Consider the following 23,985-nt stretch of genomic DNA (forward strand, 5'->3'; position numbering starts at 1 on the left):
CCTTGAAGGCTTACTGTGCAGCCTTAAACAAGAGGCCCCATGAAACCAGCACAGGCCATGCCAGCCACCAGACAGGAATTAGGGCCCCTTACTTCAGGAAGGCCCAGCCTTCCCCTCACCAGACCATCTGCCTTTAGCAGACCCACCACCTCTTCCCGGTCCTCTTCTCCCATCCCTTCTGGGAGCTGGCACAGCCCCTTCTCTGTTTCCCTTGGCAGATGGTCCCCTCTTTCCTGCCTGAGTCTAGTGGATAGTGTCCTAATTTCTCCAAATGCAACTCCCTTTTGGGGGCGGGGCGGGAGGGAACAGAGTCTCAGTCTGTTACTCTGTTTAGAATACCATGACATTAGCAACCTCAAACTCCTGGGTTCAAGCAACTCTCCTGGGTTCAAGCGACTCTCCTGCCTCAGCCTCTCCTACCACAATGCCTGGTTAGTTTTTTCTATTTTCTGTAGAGATGGGGTCTTGCTCTTGCTCAGGCTGGTCTTGAACTCTAGAGCCCAAGCAATCCACTTGCCTTGGCCTTCCAGAGTGCTAGGATTATAGGCGTGAGCCACTGTGCCCAGATTTAAGCACAACTTATAATAGCATTCATCAGCTTACCAAAAGGATCCTTATGATTTACATAAAATTTTGGGAAAAAAAATTTTTAAACAAAGAATACAAGTGCTCATTCTCCTACAACCTAGGAATTTTTATCATATCTTATATTGTTCAGGAATTTATGGATCCATACAGCCTCATAGCTGGCATTTTTATTTTGTCATTTTTTTATAAAACTGAGGTGATGCTGTGTCTACAGTTTTGTATTCTGCTTTCTCCTCTTATAACACAATGTGAATATTTCCTCGTGGCATTAAATATTCATCTACCACATCGCTGGTGACACTGCCTAGCAGCCACTGTGGGGCACATCATCCTTCATTAACCAGGCCTCTGAGATAGATGTGAAGGCTGTTAGGAAGCCCCTTGGCCTTCAGAAATTGTTTCTCAAGCCCCCACATGGTGGTGTCCTCCTTTTTAGTGTCTACTGATTTAGAAAATGCATAATAACTAACATAAAGTTCAAAACCGAGTAAAACCAGTAGATATATACTAGTAAAAAACTGAAAAAAAAAAATAAGATCAAGAGAATGGAAAATGCAATATGCAAGGGAATATTCCCTCTGGGGGAAAGACTACAGAAATAAATATGTAAGTGAAATAAAAGACTAAAATAAAATTAGGCCATGCATGGGCTAACAATGGCAAAGGGTTATGAACTGAAGACTATGATCAATTTGGTTGTATTCCCCTGGGGTCCAAATAAAGGAAAAACACACACAATTAAGAGAGTGATTATGATTTCAGACAGGCTTTAAATGGATTATTTCTATTTTATTCATCACAGAGGCATTTATGTGTGTTTGGAAAATAATAGGGCATATATTGTGAAGGTATCATTTATTCTGTCTATAGAAATTACCTGGACAGTGTTGTAGTGGGTGTCTGTAGTACCAGCTACTTGGGAGGCTGAGGCAAGAGAATTGCTTAAGGCCAAGAGTTTCAGGTTGCTGTGAGCTGTGACACCATAGTACTCTATGGAGGGTGACATAGTGAGATTCTGTCTCAAAAAAAGAAAAGATAAAAGAAATTACCTGGCCACTAGGAAAGTTTCAAAACAGACTATGTTATGGTACATTATTATACTTCTAAAAAACACAGTCAACAGCAAGTCATAGATTTCAACATGCTTGGCTTATCAGTGTTGCTGGGAGGGCTTCATTTGTTTCCATCCATGCAGATTTTATATTTCTGGATTTTTGTGTATCTCAAAAGTTTTGTAATGACCCACGTATAAGGGTCTGAATGGAGGCTAGGGCATGTGTAGCTCAGCAGCTAGGACACCAGCCACATACACCAGAGCTGGCGGGTTTGAACCTAGCCGGGCCTGCCAAAACAACAATGTCAATTACAACAACAACAACAAAATAGCCGGGCGTTGTGGCAGGCACCTGTAGTCCCAGCTACTTGGGAGGCTGAGGTAAGAGAATTGCTTAAGCCCAAGAGTTTGAGGTTGCTGTGAGCTGTGACACCAAGGCACTCTACCAAGGGCAACATGGTGAGACTCTGCCTCCAAAAAAAAAAAGGGGGGGTCTGAATGGAGATCCCTTTAAATAACTCTCCAGGCAAATGAGAAGAGAGCCTTGGCCCCTAGAGACAGGGTCCCTGCTCCCCACCAAACCTGCCACCAGGGCATTTGTTCTTTCGTAATGACTCACTGAGCCCAAGCCTGGAGCATTCTGACGGGTTCCAGGGACAGGTTAATGAACAGGACTAGCCCTGTCCTCAGAGAACCACAGGGTTGTAGAGAAGACAGTGGAAAACCCAGCAAGCTTGGCGTGACACAAGTTAGCCTCTGGTAGACAGAGGCACCAAGGAGGAGCAGGGTGACTGCGCAAGTGAGGGGTGAATGTGTCATGGAGTGGCACATGCCAGAGTAGAGGTGGAGCTTGGGTCCAGGGAGAAATGAGCTGTTAGCAGGAAGGCAAGGACGGGATGGATAATCATGAAGAATGCTTTTTTACTGTCATAGAATTGGGCTCCTTTTTGAGGACAATGGAGGGGCCACTCTTCTAAGGAAGAAGGACATGATCATAATTGTAAAATGTCATTTTACCCACCATGAGGAAGACAGGGAGCCCAGCTGGGCTGCTGCAGAGATAAGGGTGGCCTGGGAGGGAGGCTGATTTTCCTTTCTGGCATCCTCCTGCCCATCTGTAATGTGAGAATGTTTCGTGGTCACTCAGTGCCCTTGCCAGCCCCACAGTCTAGTCCCAGGGTTCAACAGGAAACCACCAGGTCACCTCTTGTGTCCCAAGGTGGAGTGGAATAGGTTGGGGGTGGGTTGTCTGGCCTTGAGCCCCTGTCCCCAGTGCCACAGGGTGAGAGTGGGACACCCTTAGGCCCCTCCTGAGCCCATGTGCCCTGAGCAGGTGCACTGTAACTCCAGGAAACCTCACAACTCTCCCAGTTCTGCCTTTCCATGTAGTCTAACCAGATGCAGACACATACATACTCTGTCCCCTTTAGTCCTGTTTTCCAGCTGATACTTGAGTAGCGGGGGATGAATGAGAGAGAGAGAATGCATGTGGCATGGTGAAGAATTAGGACTGTGGCTGGATGTGATTCTGCTGTGCCCGCATGTCCATATGATGCCACGTATTAGGTTGTGCAAGAGCTGTGTCTGACCTGGCCCGGAACTATCCACCACCACCACAGCTGACACCAGAGGTGGGCATGGGTAGGACACAGGGTACTAGAGGCACCTGTCTCACCCCACGTGGACATGACACACAGGAGTCTCCTGTCACACTTACCTGAACTTATTTCCTAACCTGTCCCCACCAGCCTGGGGCCACCCAGACTTCACCCCCAATGCCTGGCCTCAGTCTAGGATGGGGCTGTTCTGCGGTCCTGGCCCTACTTCTATACCAGGGGTCTCCCACTTCCTTCTGCTTCTTCATTTAGTAAAAAAGACCATCTTATTTACTATTTGTAGTTAGACTTAATCTCATTGAGAAAAGTTTTGGCACTTCCCAATTTCCTCCTCGTTTGCCTTTTTGCAAAGATTAAAGTGAAATGTAATAACAGACAACTGCGCTTATAATAAGACGATCCATGATGAAATGGCCTCACATCCTGGAAACCAGGGACCTTGGGCCTGTGGGCCTATACTCAGGCCCCAGCTGATCATTCAGGATGTAGAACAGCCTTTGGGGCCTGCCACCAAAATGGTCACTTTGCAGAGGAACCTCTGTGACATGTGCTCTCCCAGTTAAAAGCAATCTAGGCCACCTAGGCCAGTCCTCTGTTCTGCAGAACTCTGCATGTGAGTTGAGAAGTCCTTGACCTCCAGTCACTAGGAGCTTACCACCTCCTGAGATAGTGGTATCTCCTAGGCAGTAGCTCTGGCAATTAGAAAAATTAGTGACTTAAGCTTGGCTTGATTTCTCCTATTCCTCTATGCTGTGATGTGGTGTGTGAAGGGCCCTCCTTTGTACATGAAGGAGACCATTTCCCAGGGAAGACATAAGCTGATGGAGCCAGCCGTGCTTTGGCTTCTGTGGAACTCTGGCAGGCAGGACTCTGCCCAGGGCTGGGGTTGGGACACAACCTATCCTCCCCTGCTCTGGCACTGGGTATTATAAAGATGAAAGGCCCTCTGCCTCTGCAGCTGCCAAGAGCTGAGCCAAGAACTCTAACTGCCCATTCAGAAAGCAGAAGGCAGTCCTGGCTGGCTGCTCTGTACCATGTACCTGCCAATTAGCAGGCCCTGGAGAGATTCCAGAGCTCAGCCCCAGCCTTGGTGCTCTCTCACTCTTCTCACTTTCTCACTTTGGGCAGCGACAGTAGCATTAATATGGAGGCTGGTGAGACTGGAGCATGGCAAAGGCAGCCTGGCTTGCCTCTCTGCTTCTCCCTGCATGAGGCATGGCACTCACTGAGGGTGGCTTCACCCTTCCCTGGCAGGTTTGGTTTCAGTGGAGGCTGGCAGGGGACAGGACTGGTTCCTGGGACTAGGTCCTACCTCTCCCTGCCCTCTAAAGATAGAAACTCGCACACATGTATGTCTTCCCATCACTCTGCATGTCATAACTCAGAACGAGCAACGCCCAGAGCCAGGCGCGGCTGTGGAGGACATTTCACTGACAGAGAAATGCCCCAGAAGAGCCCCAGAAGAGAGGGCAAGAGTACCCACCTGGGGTAACATGGTGAGAAAGCAGAGACAGGCAGGATCAGAACCCAGGCTGAGTTGGAGCAAACTGTGCCCTGAGCCCTGTTTCCTGCGCCTGAGTCCCCGACCCAGCATGCACAAGCAGCAGCCCACCCTGGGCATTCTGAGGGTGCAGCGGCAACAAATTACCAAGTAGGGGGACTGAGCAAGTTCCTGGTAACAGTATCTGCCCTGGGACCTGATTTTTTCCTCCTCCATGGACAGCATCAGGTGGCCCTGCCCAAGCCTGGAGGAAGAGAGTCACATTCTCATTTCTTATTTTATTCATTCTGGTGCCCAGGCCACTAAGACCTGGGTATTTAAAGCCTTCCAGATAATGTTAACCAGTTTCTCCTGGGAACTTTCCCCATTCCGTTAAATGGTAATGTTATTCCCCAGTCACCCAGGTGGAGAGCTGCCGGTAGCCCCACTTCCTGGCTCCTGAGCCACCCACCACTCCCTCTCCAGTCCCCCCTCACCGGGTTTGGGTCTCCCTCTGATATCTCTCTCCATTCCAGCGCCCACGGCCTGATGTAGGTCTTCAGCTCATTCAGGCCAGTTGATCTTGACTCTTCTGGGGCCTTCCGAATCCGTTTCCTTCCCAGAGGCTATGGGGCTTTTCTAGACTGCTGTGGACTGTTGGTCCCTGCCTGCACCCAGCTCAGGGAGATGAAACTCAGGCGGAGAACTGCTCGAGTTTAGCTAGCAGCTGTCCCTCGCATAGAGAGGCTACACTGGGTTCCTGGAAGCCGGCCTGAAGGTGGGCTGCTGCGCTGCCCCCTGCAGCCCCAGGACCTGCCATCCTCGGACACTGCAGGCACTTCGCCACCCCAGACCCACACTCTCCGGTTTCCGCCGCCCTCCTCTGGACTTCGCGGGTAGAAGAGAGTGGCAACCGAGAAGGCGGATTCTGAGCAGGGCTTCAGGACTAGGGGCTGGAGACCCAGCACTGCACGGAGGAGCGGCCAGCCCCGCCCCCTGGCGCCGCCATTGGCTGTGGCGGAGCGGGTCGACCCGCAGCTCCGTGCGCTCAGCACCTTCTCCCCGGGAAGGTCCCGAGTTGGCAGCTCTGGGATCGGGCGCGGCGTCCCGAGGCTGCGCTGCAGGTCGGGGCTGGGCAGACAGGGGCCGGGATCCCACGCTGTCCCGATCGTTCCCTCTCGCAGCCACTCCCTCGCAGCCCCGCCGAGCGCGCACTCCCACTGCCTTTCTGCGCGCGGCTCCGGGGTGCGATGGACGCGGCACTGCTCCACAGCCTACTGGAGGCCAACTGCAGCCTGGCGCTGGGCGAAGAGCTGCCGCTGGACGGCTGGGGGCGGCCTCTAGACCCCGAGGGTAGGCGGGAGGCGAGTGGACAGAGCCAGCCGGGGCTCCTTCCCTTCCGCGCTCTGTGCGCCCCCGACCCCTTGTTCCCAAGGGCCCTGCGCACCTCATCCCTTGGCGCTCCACGCTCCTGGAGACCCCTTTGAGCCCTGCTCTGCTGTCTCCCGTCGCTAGGTTCCTACTCCTATTGCAACACGACCTTGGACCAGATCGGGACGTGCTGGCCCCGGAGCGCGGCTGGAGTTCTTGTGGAGAGGCCGTGCCCCGAGTACTTCAACGGCGTCAAGTACAACACGACCCGTGAGTGCCCCCTCTGCCCTCGGCTGCGGCTCTCCGCCGCCACCCAGGAAGGGCTCTGGACCCAGAGTCAGAGACCTGCTGACGGCAGCGTACCATGTCGCCGCTGCCGTTAAGGAACCGTTATGATGCTGGGGAAATGCTTTCTGTCCCTACCCCTAAGATAGCCTCTAACCTCAGTAAGGCAGTGATTTGCTCGCAATCCCCCTGCTTCTTGCGGCTCCAGCGCAGAAAAGAGAGAAGGAAATACTTCCTCCTCTGAGGGTAAACCTCTCTCCTGCATGGTATGCTCTGCTCTGAGTGCCTGAAGTTCCCTAGGGCTTCCTCTCTTTGTTTAGACAATACTTCCCCACCCCAGCTCAGACAGGTAGGCTAAGTCCACACTCCCCCTCCTCCCCCCCCCCAATCAGGCTGTACTGCTAGAGAGGAGGAAGGCAAGAAAGACGAGGTGAGTGCCTATGGGGGGCGGAGGCACGCAGGGCACAGACGCTGCGGAGCCAGAAAGTGTGGGGTGTTTTCTCTTCTCTAACCGGATGTCTGGGGGCTGGGTTCTTGGACTGTGAGTCAGGGGCTGTGCATAGCATTACCTCTGCGCCCGGGTAATGAGTGGAGCCTGAAGCAAGACCTGCTCCTACCTCCCAGGGAGAGCAGCCTGTGCCTTCCCTCCTCCTGGAGAATCACAGGTCGGCTTGACACTTTAAAAGGCAGCCTCCGGGTGAGGTTGTTCAATAGTGTATGGGTGCCTTATGTCTACGCCTGTGGGAGGTCTGGTGGAAGCCAGGTGTTTGGTCAGTGAGAGGGTGTGGGAGCAGCAATCACTGGCCCACCCTGAGCCCCCTTCATATCTCCAGCCTCACCCCATAAGCAGAGCACTTAAAGAAACCCTTGTATTCCTCATCCTGGACATATCCTAACAAGCCCTCCCTGCATGTGTCTGGACAGTAGCCCAGCTGCACCATCACAACCCATACAAACACATGCACACATACACGCACCTTTCCAGCTCTCAGAGGCTGAGGCCTTGCTGGGGAGAGATGGTTAGAAGGCAAGACAGTGGGTGCCTATGTCTGACACCATGCAGTGCTCCACCGGCTGCACCAGCTGAGGACTGTGGTGGGCCCAGGGAGCTGCCATGCTCCAGAGAGTCCAACAGCAATGTCCTTAATGGAAGGGGTTGATGGAGGTGGGACTGCTGAGGAAGGTTTCCTCTCCATGATTAAAACAGGTCTCCCTGGAAGGAAATGAAGTGGTAGCCAGGTGTGCACACAGGAGGAATGACTTCCTCTGCCTTCCTGGTCCTGACATTTTACAACTGTATTTCCCGTGAGCTCCATGGGTTGGGGCAATGGAGATCAGCGTGCCTGATTCAGACCTGGCCTAAAGACTAAGGGCCATCTAGGATGAAGCAGCATAATGGGGCACCCCAGCCCACAGCCAGTGAACCTAAGGGAGCTCTGCTTTGGTTCTCACCTAGCCAGCCTGAACACCCCATTCTTCCTGGGCAGGGCCTAAGTCTCTTAATAGCCAAGCTAAGCACAGTTTTAATCAATTTATTGAACACCTACTGTGTGCCAGCCACTGCACTGGCCCTGTATTGAGGCCCTCACAATTGCCACAGACAATAAAAATAGAGTGATAAATACCCTGCTGGGGGGAGCAAGAGGACTGGGGGTGGGGGTGGGCTGAAGACCTCCCAAAGGCAGTGGGGCCACACATGCCAGAGCACTCACATCAATCAAGTCAAAGGTAAAGCTGAAAAAGATTAGGGCACCGGGCGGCACCTGTGGCTCAGTTGGTAAGGTGCCGGCCCCATATACCGAGGGTGGCGGGTTCAAACCCGGCCCCGGCTGAACTGCAACCAAAAAAAAAAAAATGGCTGGGCATTGTGGCGGGCGCCGGTAGTGGCTCGGGAGGCTGAGCCAAGAGAATCGCTTAAGCCCAGGAGTTGGAGGTGCTGTGAGCTGTGTGAGGCCACGGCACTCTACCAAGGGCCATAAAGTGAGACTCTGTCTCTACCAAAAAAAAAAAAAAAAGATTAGGGCACCACTGAAGCTGGCAGTAATGCCAATTAGCCCTGGTATCTAATGAACACTTTTCTTCATTTGGACCGAAGTGCTGTCTGCACCATAACTGCTGAGACCAGGGGAGTGTGTGGGGGTGAGTGTACCACCATTAACCAGTACCTGGGGCTGAGGCCAGCCTGGGTGGGAAAACAGAGGCTGCTAATGGCTGTGGAAATGTGGGAGATTCAAGATTTGAGATTCACTTCCCTCCTCCCCTTTCTTCCTCTTTCTCTGTTTGCCTTTCCAATGAGATCTTTCCTTTAGAGAGAGGACACAGAGAGAAAATGACTCCAGTGAGAAGCTTAGGGGAAGAGGATGAAGAAGAGACTGGCTCCTTCACCTGCCCCAATTTTGTTATGCCACAGCCAAACTCCCACTGAAACCTCCTTCCTTAGAGGGTAGGAATTGTCCCTGTGGGAAAAGCAGCTTAGAATTTAGTCTCTGCGATCACAGAGAATCGGCCACAGACCTGTCCAGTGCTGATCATTTTCAGGTGCCAGCTACTACCAAGGAATTTTGTGTCCAAGGAGCCATGGGCAGCCATATTGTTACCATCCTCCACCCTCTGACATACGTTCTCCTCTTATGCCCATATTGCAAACCAGAACACTGAGGTCCAGACACATGAAGGAACTTGTTTAAGTTTCTAATCAGCTCCCATGTACCAATGCAGACAGGGAAATCCCCAGCCCTCACTCACCCAGGGGGCAATGCTGCCTTCACAAGGGACACTCAGTTTGTGAGGAGTGCCACAGACTCATGCCTCCAGCCTGGAGGATCAGGGAGGACTTAACCCTCCAAGCTGGACTTTCTGGGAACAGGTTGGACTTTAACAGCTGAGTGTAATAGGTATAGGGCAGCATTCCAGGCTGAGAAGAAGAGTGAGCAGGGACGTGCATACGGGATGGGCTGGTGCCTCTGGATAAGTGTTTTATGGCACATAGGGAGTGGGAAAAAGAGGCAATGAAATTGGAGACGAGGGGTGAAGGTCAGGTGATGCAGGGTGTTAAGGTAGCTTCACTGTGCTTCACCATGGTGTAGGAGGGAGCCAGACAAGCTTGTAGAGGAGCTCAGCTATGGGGGCACCCTGTCCTCAGTGGGGAGAGCAAGCAGTGAGAGGCTGCTACACAGCCCAGGTGGAGGGAGGCTGTGGGAGCAAAGGAGGGTGGGGATGCAAGCAGCCCCTGTGCACATTTGAACTTGGACCCACTTGACCTGGCAGGAGAGGGGAAGATAGAGGAGCCAGGGATGACTTACTGAGCACCATCAGGGATGGGTTGGCTTTGAGGATCCGAGGGATTCCTGAGTCCAGATGTCCAGGCAGGGTGGGGAAAAGCCCAGAAGAGCACCGTGGGTGGAGATGAGGCCTTAGGAGTTCTTGGGATGTGCAGTTAGTTAGTGATCAGCTGCAGGGAGCAAGACTGGGAGGCCGGTCAGAACCTTGTTGTATCTCACCCAAGCTATTTCCAGATGCAGCAGTGGCCCAGGAAAGGGAAGGAACTTGTGCACAGTCACACATGCCAGTTCACAGCAGACCAAGTTAAGCACCCATGTGTCAGAGTGTCCTCTAATGTCCCCTCCACAACTCCTGCTGGTGCTTCAGTGGCCAGGCTTCCACATGTTTGTACAGTTGTTTAAACCCATTTAATCCTTACACCCAATGACAGAGTCATAATATTATCTTATGTGACACATGGGGAAATGGAGACTCTAAGCAATTACATGATTTGACTTGCAACAGGACGAAGACTCAAACTGAGGGTCTGCTGCCTCTCAAAAAAGCAGCTCTGCTGAGTTTAGCACAGAAGAGTGTTTATGTGATCACTGCATTGGCTGGACAGCCAGATTTGGGGTTCCCACACAAGAACATGGGCAGAGCTGGCCAAATTAGGGAACCCCCACTTCCCCAGAGTAGCCCTGCCAATGCTACTAGCCCCGGCTACCAGATGGGTCACAGCCCTGTCACCACCACTGTCCTAGAGTCTTAAGTTTCCTGCAATTGTCCCTGGACTGTCCTTCTCCCCATCTCCATCTGTGGGTCCCCAGTTCACTACTTCCCTTGGATAGGTGGGGATCATGTGGGGTTCCAGGTCTGTGCTCTAGCTCTGGCTGCAAGGGAGTTTGGAAAGGTGAGAATCTGGTATTCCAGCACTAAGGGGCTCCTGAGCCCAGGTTCAAATCTGGGTGGCCAGAAATAATAATAAATGTTCAGACACAGTTTAATCTCATCCCCATCAGTCAGGAGAAGGGAAGTAGATTAGCCTAGGGGTGGTTTGGCCAGAGGTGGGGGCACTTATACTCCGTTTTCCTCCCGCCTCCCACCATTCCACACAAATTCCCCTGAGCCATCTCTGTGTGCCCATCTTTCTCTGGGTCTCTCTTGTTTTCTCCCTGTTTATTTTTAGCCTCTATGAGTGGTTCTGTTCGTCTCTGGGTGTATTTTCTCTGTCTCTTTCTGTGTGTGTGTATGTCTCTGGGTCTTTCTCGTTTTCCCTCCCCTCTCTCCATATCTTTCCTCTCCAACTCTCTCCCTCCATCTTGCCCTATCCTCTCTCCATCCCCCCTGCCTCTCTCTCTCTGTCCCTGAGTTCTCTGCCTCCCTATCCCATCCCTTTTTCTATCTGCCCTACCTTGGCACCTCCTCTTACCTGTCCCTGTGGTCCTTTTGACTGCAAAGGAGGGTTCTGCTGCCTCCCCCCTGGATGTGGTCAGTTTTCCTCCTGCAGGACCACTAAGCACAGCTTGGCTCAGCCTCCTTGATCTCAGGCTTCCACCATGTCCTGCTATTAGCATCTGGGCCCATCTTTACTGAGGCATCTGCCAGGACAGGAAAAGAAAGGACATCCCAGCTAACCTAACTGGGAGTTCCCACTTCCCAGTATCTCATTCCAGAGACATGCTGAAGGTCTGGCTATGTTAAAATGGAAACACATAAGCTGAGGGGTCTCCAAGTCTGCCTGCTTATATAGGAATCCCCTCTTCAGCCCTAAAGGGCAGGGGTGACAAGAAAGGTTGAGCCCTGCCCTCAGGGAGCCCCCTGGCTCCTTAAGATCAAGCTTGCACAAGTCAGTAGTCAGAGATGGGGAGGAGGGCTTGATGGGCACTGGGGAGTTCCTGGAAAGCTTTCTAGAGAGGGTGGCAGTTGTGTCTTCAAGGTTCTGGAGCAGTGCAGGTGTCATATTTGTTGAGGACATGCTCAACATGTCCAGTGCAGGGACGCGAGCCTCAGGAAGGGTATCAGACAGGCCCTGTCCTCTGGGTGGAGGATGTGGATGCTGTGTGTACGTGTGTCTATACCCTCAGGCCTGTATTGCCAGTCCCCAGTGAGACCTGACCTCACCCTGACTGTATTCCATTTTCCTATCTGGGCTGAAAGTTACCCTGGTGTGAGGCCCATTTTCCTACCAAGAGAGATGAAAGGTGGGACAGGTGACACAGAAGGTTTGGCTGAGAGAAGGAAGAAAGAGAGATAGAGCAGAAGTGGACCCCCTCCCATGCCCCTGAGCAGCCCAGCTGCTGGCCCTCTGTGCTCTGAGTCCAGCCCTCCCCTCCCTACTGTGTAAGGGTAGGTAGGAAATGACTGGCCCAGAAAGAGAAAGACACCTGCTGGGGTGCCCACAGCAAGTATGGGCCCTGACAGGCCTCTGCTGGCTCTGGGAGGTCCTGGCTTGTGCTCTAGCTTTCATCCATCTCTGCACAGGGGGGCCCAAGCAGCAGAGGACTATAATGTTGGGTCTGGCCTCTTTATCTCCCTTCCCAGGAATCCTGTGGCCTCTTAATGGTTTTGCTCAGGCCCCCCTCTTGCTGCCATTGTGGGGGGGTCATCCTTTCTCTCAGAAGGCATTGAGGAGCTTAGAGAGGAGCTCTTCAGACATGTATAAGACTTGAGCCTGTCTTCCAGAGTCTGCTGTTCTAGAGGGAGATTGATTCCGAGAGTAAGGAGACTTCATAGAGGAAGTGACATTGAACTTGAACAACTGGGCCAAGAATGTGTCCAATGGAAAGGAGGTGGGAGCAGAGGTGGGAGAAGAGAAGACAAAGGGTAGCAGAAGCCAGGCCAGAGGCCTCACACACCAGCCCAGGGCATGGGCCTCCATTCTGCTAGCATTAGAGCCAGCAGCTGCTTATCCACAGCCCCGTGGTGTGGGATCAGAATATCCTGGAAGGATATTGCTTGCCTTTCAGGATATGACATCTAAGTCTAGGCCCAGGGATAGCGAAGGCCTTCACCTTGTCCTTCCCCTCTCCTCCCTCCTGCTGATTAAGTCAGAGGCCACAGTGTCCTGTCCTGTCCACTCCCTACCCCCTGCAAATCAGCAGAGTCTAGAACTCAAAAGATCTACTGAAGGAGGAGCCCCAGCCCCAGTGACCTTTTGGGAGCTTCCCTACAGGCTTCTTCTTGGCTGGGCGCCAAATGCAGTCACCTGGGCCCTACTGCTCACCCACCTCAAACCATGTGGTCCAGAGTTGGGCAGGCAGTTCCCTTCACAGCCCTGAGAGTGGATGGATGGGGTAAGGGAGAGAACAGGGCAGGATCTAAGTCCTGGCTTGCCCCTGATTCACTGGGTGACTGGCAAGTCTTAGTTTTCTTATCTGTGTGAAGGGGCCAGAAAATATATTGACTTCATGGGGCCATAAGAAGCTTCTTGGGGCCCCCATGGACAGCCAGGGTATTGTCAGCAAGGGGGAGGAAGGAAGGGGTGTAGAAGGCCTGAGGCCTGGAAGAAGCAGCCATGTCCTTGGGTGTGAGAGATCCCTGCCTGCACTGTGGCTGGCTGTCCTCAGTCCAGGCTGGTGTGGCCTTCTGCCATCTCTGAGAGCCTCACAACTCTGTGGCCTTTGCATATTGTCTTGAAAGAGGGCACTTTGTACATCTAGACCAGTGGACCCTTTAATACAGTTCTTGTGGGTCGCGACCCATGGGTTGAGAACTGCTGATCTAGACTGAGAAAGTCATGCCCTCAAAGGCCTCTGGATAGAGGCAGCCCCTTGGCACCCCAGAGGGGTCCTGCTCGTGTTGGTTGATGGAAGGACATAGGATTCTGCCTGCCAGTGATGTCCCGTCCCTACATTATTTCACGGGGTTGAGACCCAGTTCTAATTACAGTCATGTCAATCACTGCTTTCCTCACTTTGGGCAGGTTTTCATCATTTGGACCTCAGTTTATCCGTACTAGGTGGGTGGCTTAGTGAGTTCTGATTGCCCTTCCCCTGACATACAGGTCCATGGCAGCCTCTGCCTCAGAGGTCCCCTGTTCACTTCCTCCCTGCCTTCCTCCACAGGCTGGTGTCATGGTGATGAGCTCACTGAGCACTGCCAAGGATGGCTGGAAGTATGGAGCCCTGCACAGCAGGGGTTAAAGCATGGGAAAGGTGCTTCCTCCCACTGTACCTCTTCTGGGGAAGGGGGGGACCACTCACAGCCCTTCCCTTTTTCACAGACCCTGTGTGGTCTCCATTCAACTGCTTGGTGCCTCTGTGACACAGTTTTCCCCACTGTCTCCTGTAAGTATGTACCGTTAGCCCTGCCATACCTGCTCAAGGATGGCATAGCTTGACGAGTAAAAAGTCCTATGGAAGCAGGGAGCCGAAGGTTTCTGGAGGTCCAGAATGGATATTTGAGGCCCAGAGAGCAGTGTCTATACAACATTGAATAAAGGGAATAGAATTCCCAGGCCCACATCCCAAATGTCACAAGCAAATGGCCCTAAAGAGGCCTTTCCCACCTGATGACTGGGTTTGGTAAGGGTAAATTCCCAGTCTCTCAACCCAGTATGCCTACTAGGTCATGCTGGGTCTGAGCTTGCCTACTCCCCCCATATCAATGTTCTGTAATCAGGCCAAGGCAGAGGTGCACAAGTCTTAATCAACCTGCAGTAGCACCCAAGCAATGCAGGAGTGTTAACTCAGGGCAATGCACATTGTTTGGAAAACGCAGGGGAACTGTTCTGTTGACACCACCATGCCTATACCCCTGAAGCCCACAGCACTGGCCTTGCTTCCCCAGTGATATCTTAACTGGGGATGATAGTACAGGCAGGGGAACCCAGACTGGGAGGTAAGATTAGCTGAGAGATTTTTCCCACAAAAGGTAACAAAAGTAACTCAGAGTCAAGGTCAAAGATTTCCCAACAAGGCCCCAAAGCCAAATGGGAAGAAGATGGCTGTGTCTGGAGTAGCCTAACTCAGGTAGTAATGAGACGGAGGGTGGGATATCTGGACCCTAAGGCATTTTCTTCTGGGGATCTGGACACTACATCCAGATGATCTGAACACTACGTGGCTAGAACATTGCAGAGTGCCAGAGCTGGCTACATCTGCTAAAACACAGGGTAGCATTGTTCCTTTTAGGAACAATGACTCAACACCTCCCACCATGAGGACACCACATTATGTCCCAGAGGAGAGTGATCTTGTTCTGCCTCTTCATTGCTGGGTTACCCCGGACATGTCACACTCCCTATCTGGGTTCCACCAGACCAAATGTAAGAGAAGTTATGTTCCGCTCTGGAGATAACTGCTGACTCAGTTTCCCAAGGAGATGTCCACTGCCTCAGTTCCCCACATGGTTCCCTTGGAACAGTGAAGCCTTATATGTGTGGAATCTGCAGATGCTGTCTACAGGTTTGCTATTTGAGCCTGACACATTTCCCTTCCGCATGGGGTTAGACTTCAGTGTTAGCACCTCTGTGGGGTTTGTGTGGGATCTAGGTGCTTCCTGCATAGATTTGTGGCTGTTTTGTATTTTCCGTGCAGCATGGTGGACCCTGAACATCTGAAGTAGCAGACTGTCCTTCTGGCCCACTCTGAACTTCTCACCCTCATTAGCTCCCAGTAACCTTCCTCCACCCTGAGGCCCCTGTGTGTTCAGCTCTGTCAGTGCTTACAAAAGGGCCAGAGATGAGGGCAACCCAGGCCCTGCCCCTAGAGGCTCTCAGCCTTGGGTAAAAGAGGGTAAACTTTTGTTCGAGGGAGCGTCTGGGCTGGTTGGGAAAGCATGACCCCTTTACAGGGGTCAGCGAGAGGACAATCTCAGCCAAAGATGACCCTTGGAGAGCTGGAGCAGTCATGGAAGCCACCTGAAGGGGCTGGGCCCAGAGCCATGGTCCGAACACGCAGTGGAAAGGCTGATTCTCAAGAGCTCTCCAAGGTCTCCCCTGCAGAGGGGTGAGGAATGTAGCTTTCTGCTGTCCACAGTGCTGAATGTAGCTTTCTGCTAGTCCTGTGCATTGACCACATTCCTTCAGTAAAAACTGCTCTAGCCCTTCCACCTGTGTGCATCACCTTCTGTCAATCACCCCTTACCATTTTCTGTCCAGATAGCCAATGACCACGCTGCTGTGCCTCCACACATCCCTCTTACTCTTTCCTTCATGCCCGAACTGCCTCTTGTGCTCTTTCCCCCTGACTTTTGCTGCTGAGGAAGGTCCCTGTGATCCCTGTGGTCCATGTCTCCAATGGTCCAGGTCTCCCCAGTTAGAACATCAGAGATAGAAGTGCCAACCCAGGGAGCGTTTGAAAGTGACAGAGGGATGTAGGGTTGACATATGGGTTCAGGGTGCTAATGGCATTTAATAGATTGAGAATTCTCACTCAACAAAGACTTGATCCACCTGAAATGCCAGTTGCATTATTAAGAGCCAATTTAAATTTTTGGAGAAGTGAAACTGAAATCAAAAGGGAAGAGACTTAGCCATGGTCACCTAGCCCTGCAGAGGCAAAACTACATCTGGAATACAGGCTCCCATTTCCCAGCCATGCTTCTGGACCAGGAACTCTTCTAAAACTTGGTATCTGAAAGAGGAAGAGCCCTTTATAATAGGGGCTTTCAACAGGCCAGAGCCATTCTGAGTGTACACACCAGGCTTTCCAGACCACAGACCTCTGCAAGACAGGACCCTGCTGCATCATCCGAATCCTAATGCCCCTGGAAGGCCAAACCACACACTATCAGCATCGATCCTCAGCAAGGGCACCTATGTTGCTGTGGTAACCAGCACCCACTTCTCTGCATCCAGCCCCACAATTCTGGCCTGACCACCTGCCCACAGACTTCCTGTGCCCATCCTTCCATGACTTCTGGGTGGGGTGGGAGGGATTCTTTGTATTTGCCGTGCAGCTTTACTCTTTCCCATAAAAGGCTGTGCCTTGGAGCTCAGTGCCTTCATTACAGCAGCAGATAACTCCCCTGAAGAGTGCAGTCGCATCTGTCTTCCTGTCCTTTGGTATCTGGTATCTGTCAGGGCCTCATCCTCAGGCAAGCCAGGGTCCCCAAGAAGGAAGCTCCCTTCCATCTCCTCAACCCACACCTCAGACCATGCCTTCCAAGGCTCAGTAGATCTGAGTCAGTTCTGTTCAGCACACATTCACCTGATGGCTCGATCCTGAGGGGGATCCAGTGGCTCCAATATGGTTTCTTCCTATCTGTCCCCTCGGAGCTCAAGCCCAGTAGCAAAGAAAAGAAGGATTAGCTCCCAAGAGATGAAGTTCATAGAGAATTGTGCCAAGTGCTCTAAAATAGGCTTTAGTTTTTCCAACTATGGATTCTGGCACAACAGTGGATTGTGAAGTCAATTTAGTGAGTCATGACCAGCATTTGTAGTGGATTGTGAAGCCAGTTTAGTAAGTCATGATCAGCATTTGTCTATGAAATGAATAAAAGACATTAGAACAGAATAGAAGAATACTACAGCTAATGTCAAGATAATTTTTGCTTTTTGAAACTGGATTCAGTTGTGTGTATGTCTGGGAATATAACATAAAATGTATGTGTTATTGTGGTTCAAGGTTAATAAAGTGTGAAAGCTATGTTCTCAGGAGAGATGAAGGAAGGAGGAAAAAGGAAGGTATTCTTAGAGGAAAAAAAGAAGGGATTGCTTCAGGCCTAGGGTGCTGGGGAATGCTTCTGGTAGGAGGAGGCATTGAGTGGAGGCTTAGAGAGAGGTAGGAGTCAGTCTGTGAGCAGTGGGTGAGAATGAGGAGGGTACTTCAGGGATGGATCTGCATGGCGGGGTGTGTGCCAGGCCTGTTAGTGCAAACTGAGCTGCCACACACAGTGCTGCGGATGGGTGAGGAAAGCCGGGATGGGGGCTGGGTGTCAGGGCCTTAGCTATAAGGTCAAGGAAGTTGGGCTTTATTCTTGGGAGTACTAAAGAGCCATTGATGACTTTTGAGCAGGAATCAACAAGAAGAAACAGGGAGGTGAGGTGGGAGGCTGTTGTGCCAGTCCAGGCAAGCTGTCTGTAGAGATGGTAAAGGGATGAGTGAGAGAGCAAATTCCAGGAAAAGAAAAGAGGAGACGGAATCCACAGAATTTTGGCCCTGAGGGGTGTTGATATGAGGGACAGGAAAGGTATCCAGTGGCCAGCATTTCTATCCTGATCCCCCCCCTACACACACACAGCTGCTCAAGCCTTCACTTGACCAGTGCCATTATGAAATGTCATATTTGGGAAATGTATTCTGAAGCCCTGATTCAAGGAGCCCCCACGCTGATCAGAGAGACCAGACACCCACACCTGGACAACTCAGGGCTGCTCATGAGCTGAAGGATGGAGTGTGGGGCTCATGATGTTGGCATGAGGTTGCTTAGGAGGGAGACAGAGCCATGGGTGAAAGCAAGAGAGGAGGCCTTCTGAATGACACTATGAATGTGTGGCAGATGGACCATACTCAGATCAGGGGCTGTCTCACCTCACACAGACCTGTTTAGAGGGCCCCTAAACCTCCATCATGGGGAATGTTCATGTTACAATAGAATTCCCCCAACCCAAATACCTTTACTACCTTAAAGTAGTCAAATGCTATGCAAAGATTATATCTAAAAGGAGTTTTAGCATTCCTTTTAGCTATTATGTAAGATAAGCCTTTTGTACTATTTACACACAAAGGTCGATGACATCACTGACACTTGCATGTTGAGGGAACAGGAATGTTGGTGAGGAAAGGTGGTCCTGTGCATCAAATTCTCAGAGCCCACTGAGGAAATGGGCACCTGGGCAGGGGTAAGAAATAGATCTCCTCGTTCTGGGTCAGAATCAGGGTAGGCCAGGGCGTTCTCCCATCTGAGTCACATGGGGAAGGAGAGTATGGCAGGAGGAGGGCAGGGCCCTGCCAGAGATGGACCTCTAGGGACTGAGTTTGAAAAATCTATGAGCTCCAAGCACCAAATTAAAAAACAATTAAGCTAATAGAATCTCCCTCTTGTTTTTGTTCTTCAGCAAGTGCTCCTTAATAATTTCATTGCTTTTAACTCACCAGCTCAACGGAAGTGGATTTTTAAGTAACTTAATTATTTCTGAACTCACTACTTCCCAAAACAATCTAAGGTTTCCCCTCCAGCACTGTAACTCTGTGCTCTGTGAGCTATTTATTACAATTAACTTTATATTATATATCTAACATAAGCCAAAAAGAAAAATCCACATTAGCTAGAGAGCAGAACCCTGGTACAAATCACCCCCAAACATAGACCATTCAGGATCTGCAATCCAGTGGCGGAGGTCATAGAGTAGGCGCAGGCTGAGGGCTGAGGGCCTTCTCAGGTGGGAGGGCTTCCAGCTGGCCGGAGGTTGAGTGAGGGCCTGGAAGGGGTGACTTAAGAGTTAGATTCTGACATTCAGTGCTAGGATTGAGAGAAAGGCAAGTGTGAGCATTTTCCAACCTTCATACACTCTTCCTTGAGAAACCTGCACTTTGGTACTTCCAGCATTTTTGTTCGTTTGTTTTTGTTTTTTTATTATTGAGGAATCATTGAGGATACAAAGAGCCAGGTTACACTGCTTGCTTTTGTTGAGTAAATTCCCTCTAATAATAGTGTCCCGTCCCCAAGAGTTGTGTCACACACTCCCCTCCCTTCTTCCCTCTCTCTGCTCGCCCATTCCCCTCCCCCCACCATGTACTAGCATCCATTGTCCTCATAGCAGAATTGAGTACATTGGATTCTTGCTTCTCCGTTCTTGTGGTGCTTTACTAAGAAGAAGGTATTTCAACTCCATTCAAATTAATATAATAGATGTAACATTACCATCCTTTTTAGTGGCTGAATAGTATTCCATTGTATACATATACCACGGCTTATTAATCCATTCCTGGACTGGTGGGTATTTAGATTGTTTTCACAATTTGGCAATTGTAAATTGAGCTGCAATAAAAAGTCTAGTGCAAATGTCCTTATAGTAAAATGATTTTTTTTTTCTTCTGGGTAAATACCAGAAGAGTAATGAGATTGCAGGATCAAGTGGGAGGTCTAGTTTGAGTTCTTTGAGGGTTCTCCATACTTCCTTCCAAAAGGGTTGTACTAGTTTGCAGTCCCACCAGCAGTGTAAAAGTGTTCCCTTCCACATCCACGCCAGCATCTGCAGCTTTGAGTCTTTGTGATGTGTGCTGTTCTCACTGGGGTGAGGTGATATCTCAGGTGGTTTTGATTTTCATTTCTCTGATAATTAGGGATGATGAGCATTTTTTCATATGCTTGTTAGCCATTCATCTGTCTTCTTTAGGGTAGGTTCTATTCATCTCACTTGCCCATTGATATAAGGCATTGTTGGCTCTTTTTTTGTTGCTTAATTTGAGTTCTCTGTAGATTATAGTTATCAAGTTTTGTCCAATTCATAATATGCAAATATCTCTTCCCATTCTGATGGTTGTCTATTTGCTTTGGTGGTTGTCTCCTTAGCTGTACAGAAGCTTTTCAGTTTAATTAAGTCCCATTTGTTTATTTTTGTTGTTTTTGAAATTGCCACTGGAGTCTTCTTCATAAAGTCTTTCCCCAGGCTGATACCTTCGAGTGTTTTCCCCATAGTTTTTTCAAGGGTTTTTATTGTTTCATGCCTTATATTTAGATCTTTTATCCACCTTGAATCAATTTTTGTGAGTGGAGAAAGTTGTGGGTCCAGTTTCAGTCTTTTACACATGATTATCCAATTCTCCCAGCATCAATAGGGATTCTTTCCCCCAGTGTATGTTCTTGTTGGTTTATCAAAGATCAGGTGGCTGTAAGATTTTAGTTTCATTTCATGGTTTTCTATTCAATTCCAGATGTCTATGTCTCTATTTTTGTGCCAATACCATGCTGTTTTGATCAGTATGGCCTTGTAGTGCAGCCTAAAGTCTGGTAGGCTAATGCCCCAGCCTTGTTTTTATTACTAAGAATGCCTTAGCTATATGGGGTTTTTTCTGCTTCCATACAAAATGAAGAATTATTTTTTCCAAGTCTTGAAAGTATGATGTTGGTATTTTAATGAGGATTGAATCTGTAGATTGCTTTGGGAAGTATAGACATTTTAACAATATTGATTCTTCCCAGCCATGAGCATGGTATGTTCTTCCATTTGCTAATATCTTCTGCTATTTCTTTTCTTGGGGTTTCGTAGTTTTCTTTATAGAGGTCCTTCTTTTTTTAGGTATATTCCTAGGTATTTCATTTTCTTTGAAGCTACTAAGAAGGGAATTGTGTCCTTGATTAGCTTCTCATCTTGGTTGTTGTTGGCATATACAAAGACTGCTGATTTGTGGACATTGATTTTATATGCTGGGACTTTACTGTGTTTTTTAAAATCACTTCCAGGAGTCTTGTGGTTGAGTCTTTGGGTTTTCTAAGTATAAGATCATATCGCTGGCAAAGAGGAAGAATTTGACCTCCTCTATACTGATTTGGATGCCCATTATTACCTTTTCTTATCTGATTGTATTGGGTAGAATTTCTAGCACTATGTTGAATAGTAGTGATAGAGATAACTTTGTCTTGTTCCAGTTTTGAGTGGAAAAACTTTCAGTTTTATTCCATTCAGTATAATATTAGCTGTGGGTTTGTCATAGATGGCCTCGATCAGTTTAAGAAATGTGCCACCTATGCCTCTATATTCTTCAGAGTTCTAATTAGAAAAGGTTATCAAATTTTATCGAATGCTTTTTCTGCATCTATTGAGAATTATATGGTCTTTGTTTGCTTCTGTTGATATGGTGGATTACATTTATGGACTTGCTAGCCTTACATCCCTGGGATGAAACCTACTTGATTGTGATGTATGACTTTTTTAATGATAAGCACTATTGGCTGGGATTTTATTGAAAAATTTTGTATCTATATTCATTAGTGAAATTAGTCTGTAGTTCTCCTTTTTAGTTGGGTCTTTCTACAGACAAATTTCACTAATAAATATAGTTTTTTTGTTTGTTTGTTTTTTTGAGACAGGGTCTAGCTTTGTCCCCTCAGTAGAGTGCTGTGGCGTCATAGCTCATAGCAACCTCCAACTCTTGGACTCAAGCGATTCTCTTGCCTCAGCCTCCCAAGTAGCTGGGACTATAGACTCCTGCCACAATGCCTACCTAGTTTTAGAATGGGTGTCTCGCTCTTAACTCAGGCTTGTCTTGAATTCCTGCACTCAGGCAGTCCGCCCACCTCGGCCTCTCAGAGTGCTGGTGGTACTTCCAGCCTCAATGCTCTGCATTTAACACCAGCTGCTTCTTGAGCACCTAACCTCACATGGTGGCCTCCTAGGCAGCAGCACAGCCCTTGAGTCTAATTTCTCTCATTCCTGTTCACTACGACCTGATAGCCTAGAGGTCAAGAACGAGAGACCTGAGTCAGACCTTCTGGGTTTGAATCTGCTTGTCATCTTTGCACTTTTGGCAAGAAGCTTAATCATTTTGTACCTCAATTTATCTTCCTGTAAAATGGGTTGATACCAGTATCTACTGCATAGGGTTGTCATGAAGATCAAATTGGCAAGCTTATCCATAAAGCAATAAGAAGAGGACCTGGTGTGGGGTAAATCTGTTCTATACAAATGGTATATTATTAAAATGGAAGTGCTAATACTGGTGAAAAGAAGTATGGATCTCATGAATATAAAATGATTGATATAAGGATGGAAATTATTTGGTATGCTGAAAGCAGTGAATCTTCAGCCATAGCCCGGTGCCCACAATTGGATTTAGTTTTTAAGTAAAGGAACAAAATAAAAGGAAGAGTACAAAGTGCTACTCAAAGATTCTATCTAAAAGGGGTTTTAGCATGCCTGTTAGCTATTATATTAGATAAGCCTTTTGTACTATTTTCACATAAGTGACTCTCATGTAAACTTTCAGACACACGTTGTATTTCCTGGCCCAGGTGAGCTGAGGAATATGGACCTTGTCCCGTGGGCACCAGGGAGCCAGGGAGAGTTCTGGAGGGGAGAAGTGACTTGACTCTTGGTGGCTGGCATCTTTTGTAGGGAATGCCTATCGAGAATGCTTGGAGAATGGGACGTGGGCCTCAAGGATCAACTACTCACAGTGTGAGCCCATTTTGGATGAAAAGGTGAGTGGCACTCCCACCCTGATCCTAGTCCTCATACAAGTGCAAGGACTCACATCAAGCACAGGGGATCTAAGATGGGAGAATCAGTCTTTGCATCACCCAACCACTCTTTGGTACCTCCTGCTCCTGCCCCCAGTATTGTGTCCTGTGCTCAGTGACACAGTGGTGGAGGTGAAGGAGGCAGACATGGAGTCTCACCTTCTGAAGGCCCCAGCTGGTGGAGGACACAGCCAAGGTGGTATGTGACACAGAAAGGGGACACCCATGGAAACATTGCTGTCTGCCAATTAATATTCTGTGTGATTACACTCCTTCCTCCTCCTGGGCCTCAGTTTCCCCATCTGGTTTCTGATTCTGTGACTTCACATGAAAACAAGTGCAGCCCCATATGGACAGTGCCCACGGGGAGCTTCAGGTTCTAGCTCTGGAACTGGATTCTAACTGAGGAAGTGCTAGTCTCCTCCCCATTAAAGCTGTGCCTCATCCCTGATCCAAAATGATACATTCAAGCCCCATCCCCATCCCCATTTACCCAACACAGTCCTCAGTGGGACTGGACCTTTTTCCCAGGTGAAATTCAAGTTCGGGGAAAAACATTTGCTTACCCTGAGAAAATGATTCCTTAAAATGTGAACCAAAGGGGTTCTGCAGCAAGGGCCCTGAGAAAAGTGGGCAGGATGGATCATACGGTTTGGAGATAAAGAGGCTTCCCTGCAGCCCTATGTCCTCACATCAGCAGCCCAGCAGCAGAAAACCAAAGTGAGAGGGTGAGGAGGGTAGCCCACCTGGCAGGAAGGACTATTTTATCACTGACTTTGTTTAGAACTGCCAGAATGTGGTGATAATGAAAAGTGGACTAACTTTGGCTTGGATAGTATTCCCAAATCCTCTGCTGTACCCAGGGCAGACCAATCTCAGTGCATGTCCAGTCCTCCTTCTGAGGCAGGAGGGCAGGTTGTCCCCATTGCACAGACCTCAAAACTGAGACCCGAGATATAAATCAACTTACCCACTGTCAGTTAGACACGTGGTGTCTGAGCTGAGAGTAAACTCAAGCATGGCATAGTAGAGTCTAGAATTTTTTTTGCCCGGGCTAGAGTGCCATGGCATCAGCCTATCTCATAGCAAACTCAAATTCCTGGGTTCAAGCAATCCTCATGCCTCTGCCTCCTGGATAGCTGGGGCTACTGGTGCCCACTAATTTTTCTATATTTAGTAGAGACAGGGTCCCACTCTTACTC

The 23,985-nt window shown here is 49.5% G+C and overlaps 1 protein-coding gene across 14 annotated transcripts in view; it reads left to right on the forward strand.

Annotated features, from left to right (window-relative positions):
- Positions 1-23,985, forward strand: part of CRHR2 (corticotropin releasing hormone receptor 2) — a 49,126-nt gene that overhangs the window by 11,566 nt on the left and 13,575 nt on the right. For 9 of the 14 annotated variants that reach the window (XM_053608570.1, XM_053608577.1, XM_053608571.1 and 6 more), the window contains exons 3-4: positions 6,254-6,379; positions 22,659-22,744. In XM_053608570.1, coding sequence (XP_053464545.1) covers positions 6,254-6,379; positions 22,659-22,744 — 212 coding nt within the window. Of the gene's footprint in view, positions 1-5,774; positions 6,092-6,253; positions 6,380-22,658; positions 22,745-23,985 lie in introns of those variants that run through there. The other 5 variants (XM_053608574.1, XM_053608575.1, XM_053608576.1 and 2 more) reach the window with 3 other exon arrangements.

Source organism: Nycticebus coucang, chromosome 11 (assembly GCF_027406575.1).
Source record: "Nycticebus coucang isolate mNycCou1 chromosome 11, mNycCou1.pri, whole genome shotgun sequence".
Classification (NCBI taxonomy): domain Eukaryota; kingdom Metazoa; phylum Chordata; class Mammalia; order Primates; family Lorisidae; genus Nycticebus; species Nycticebus coucang.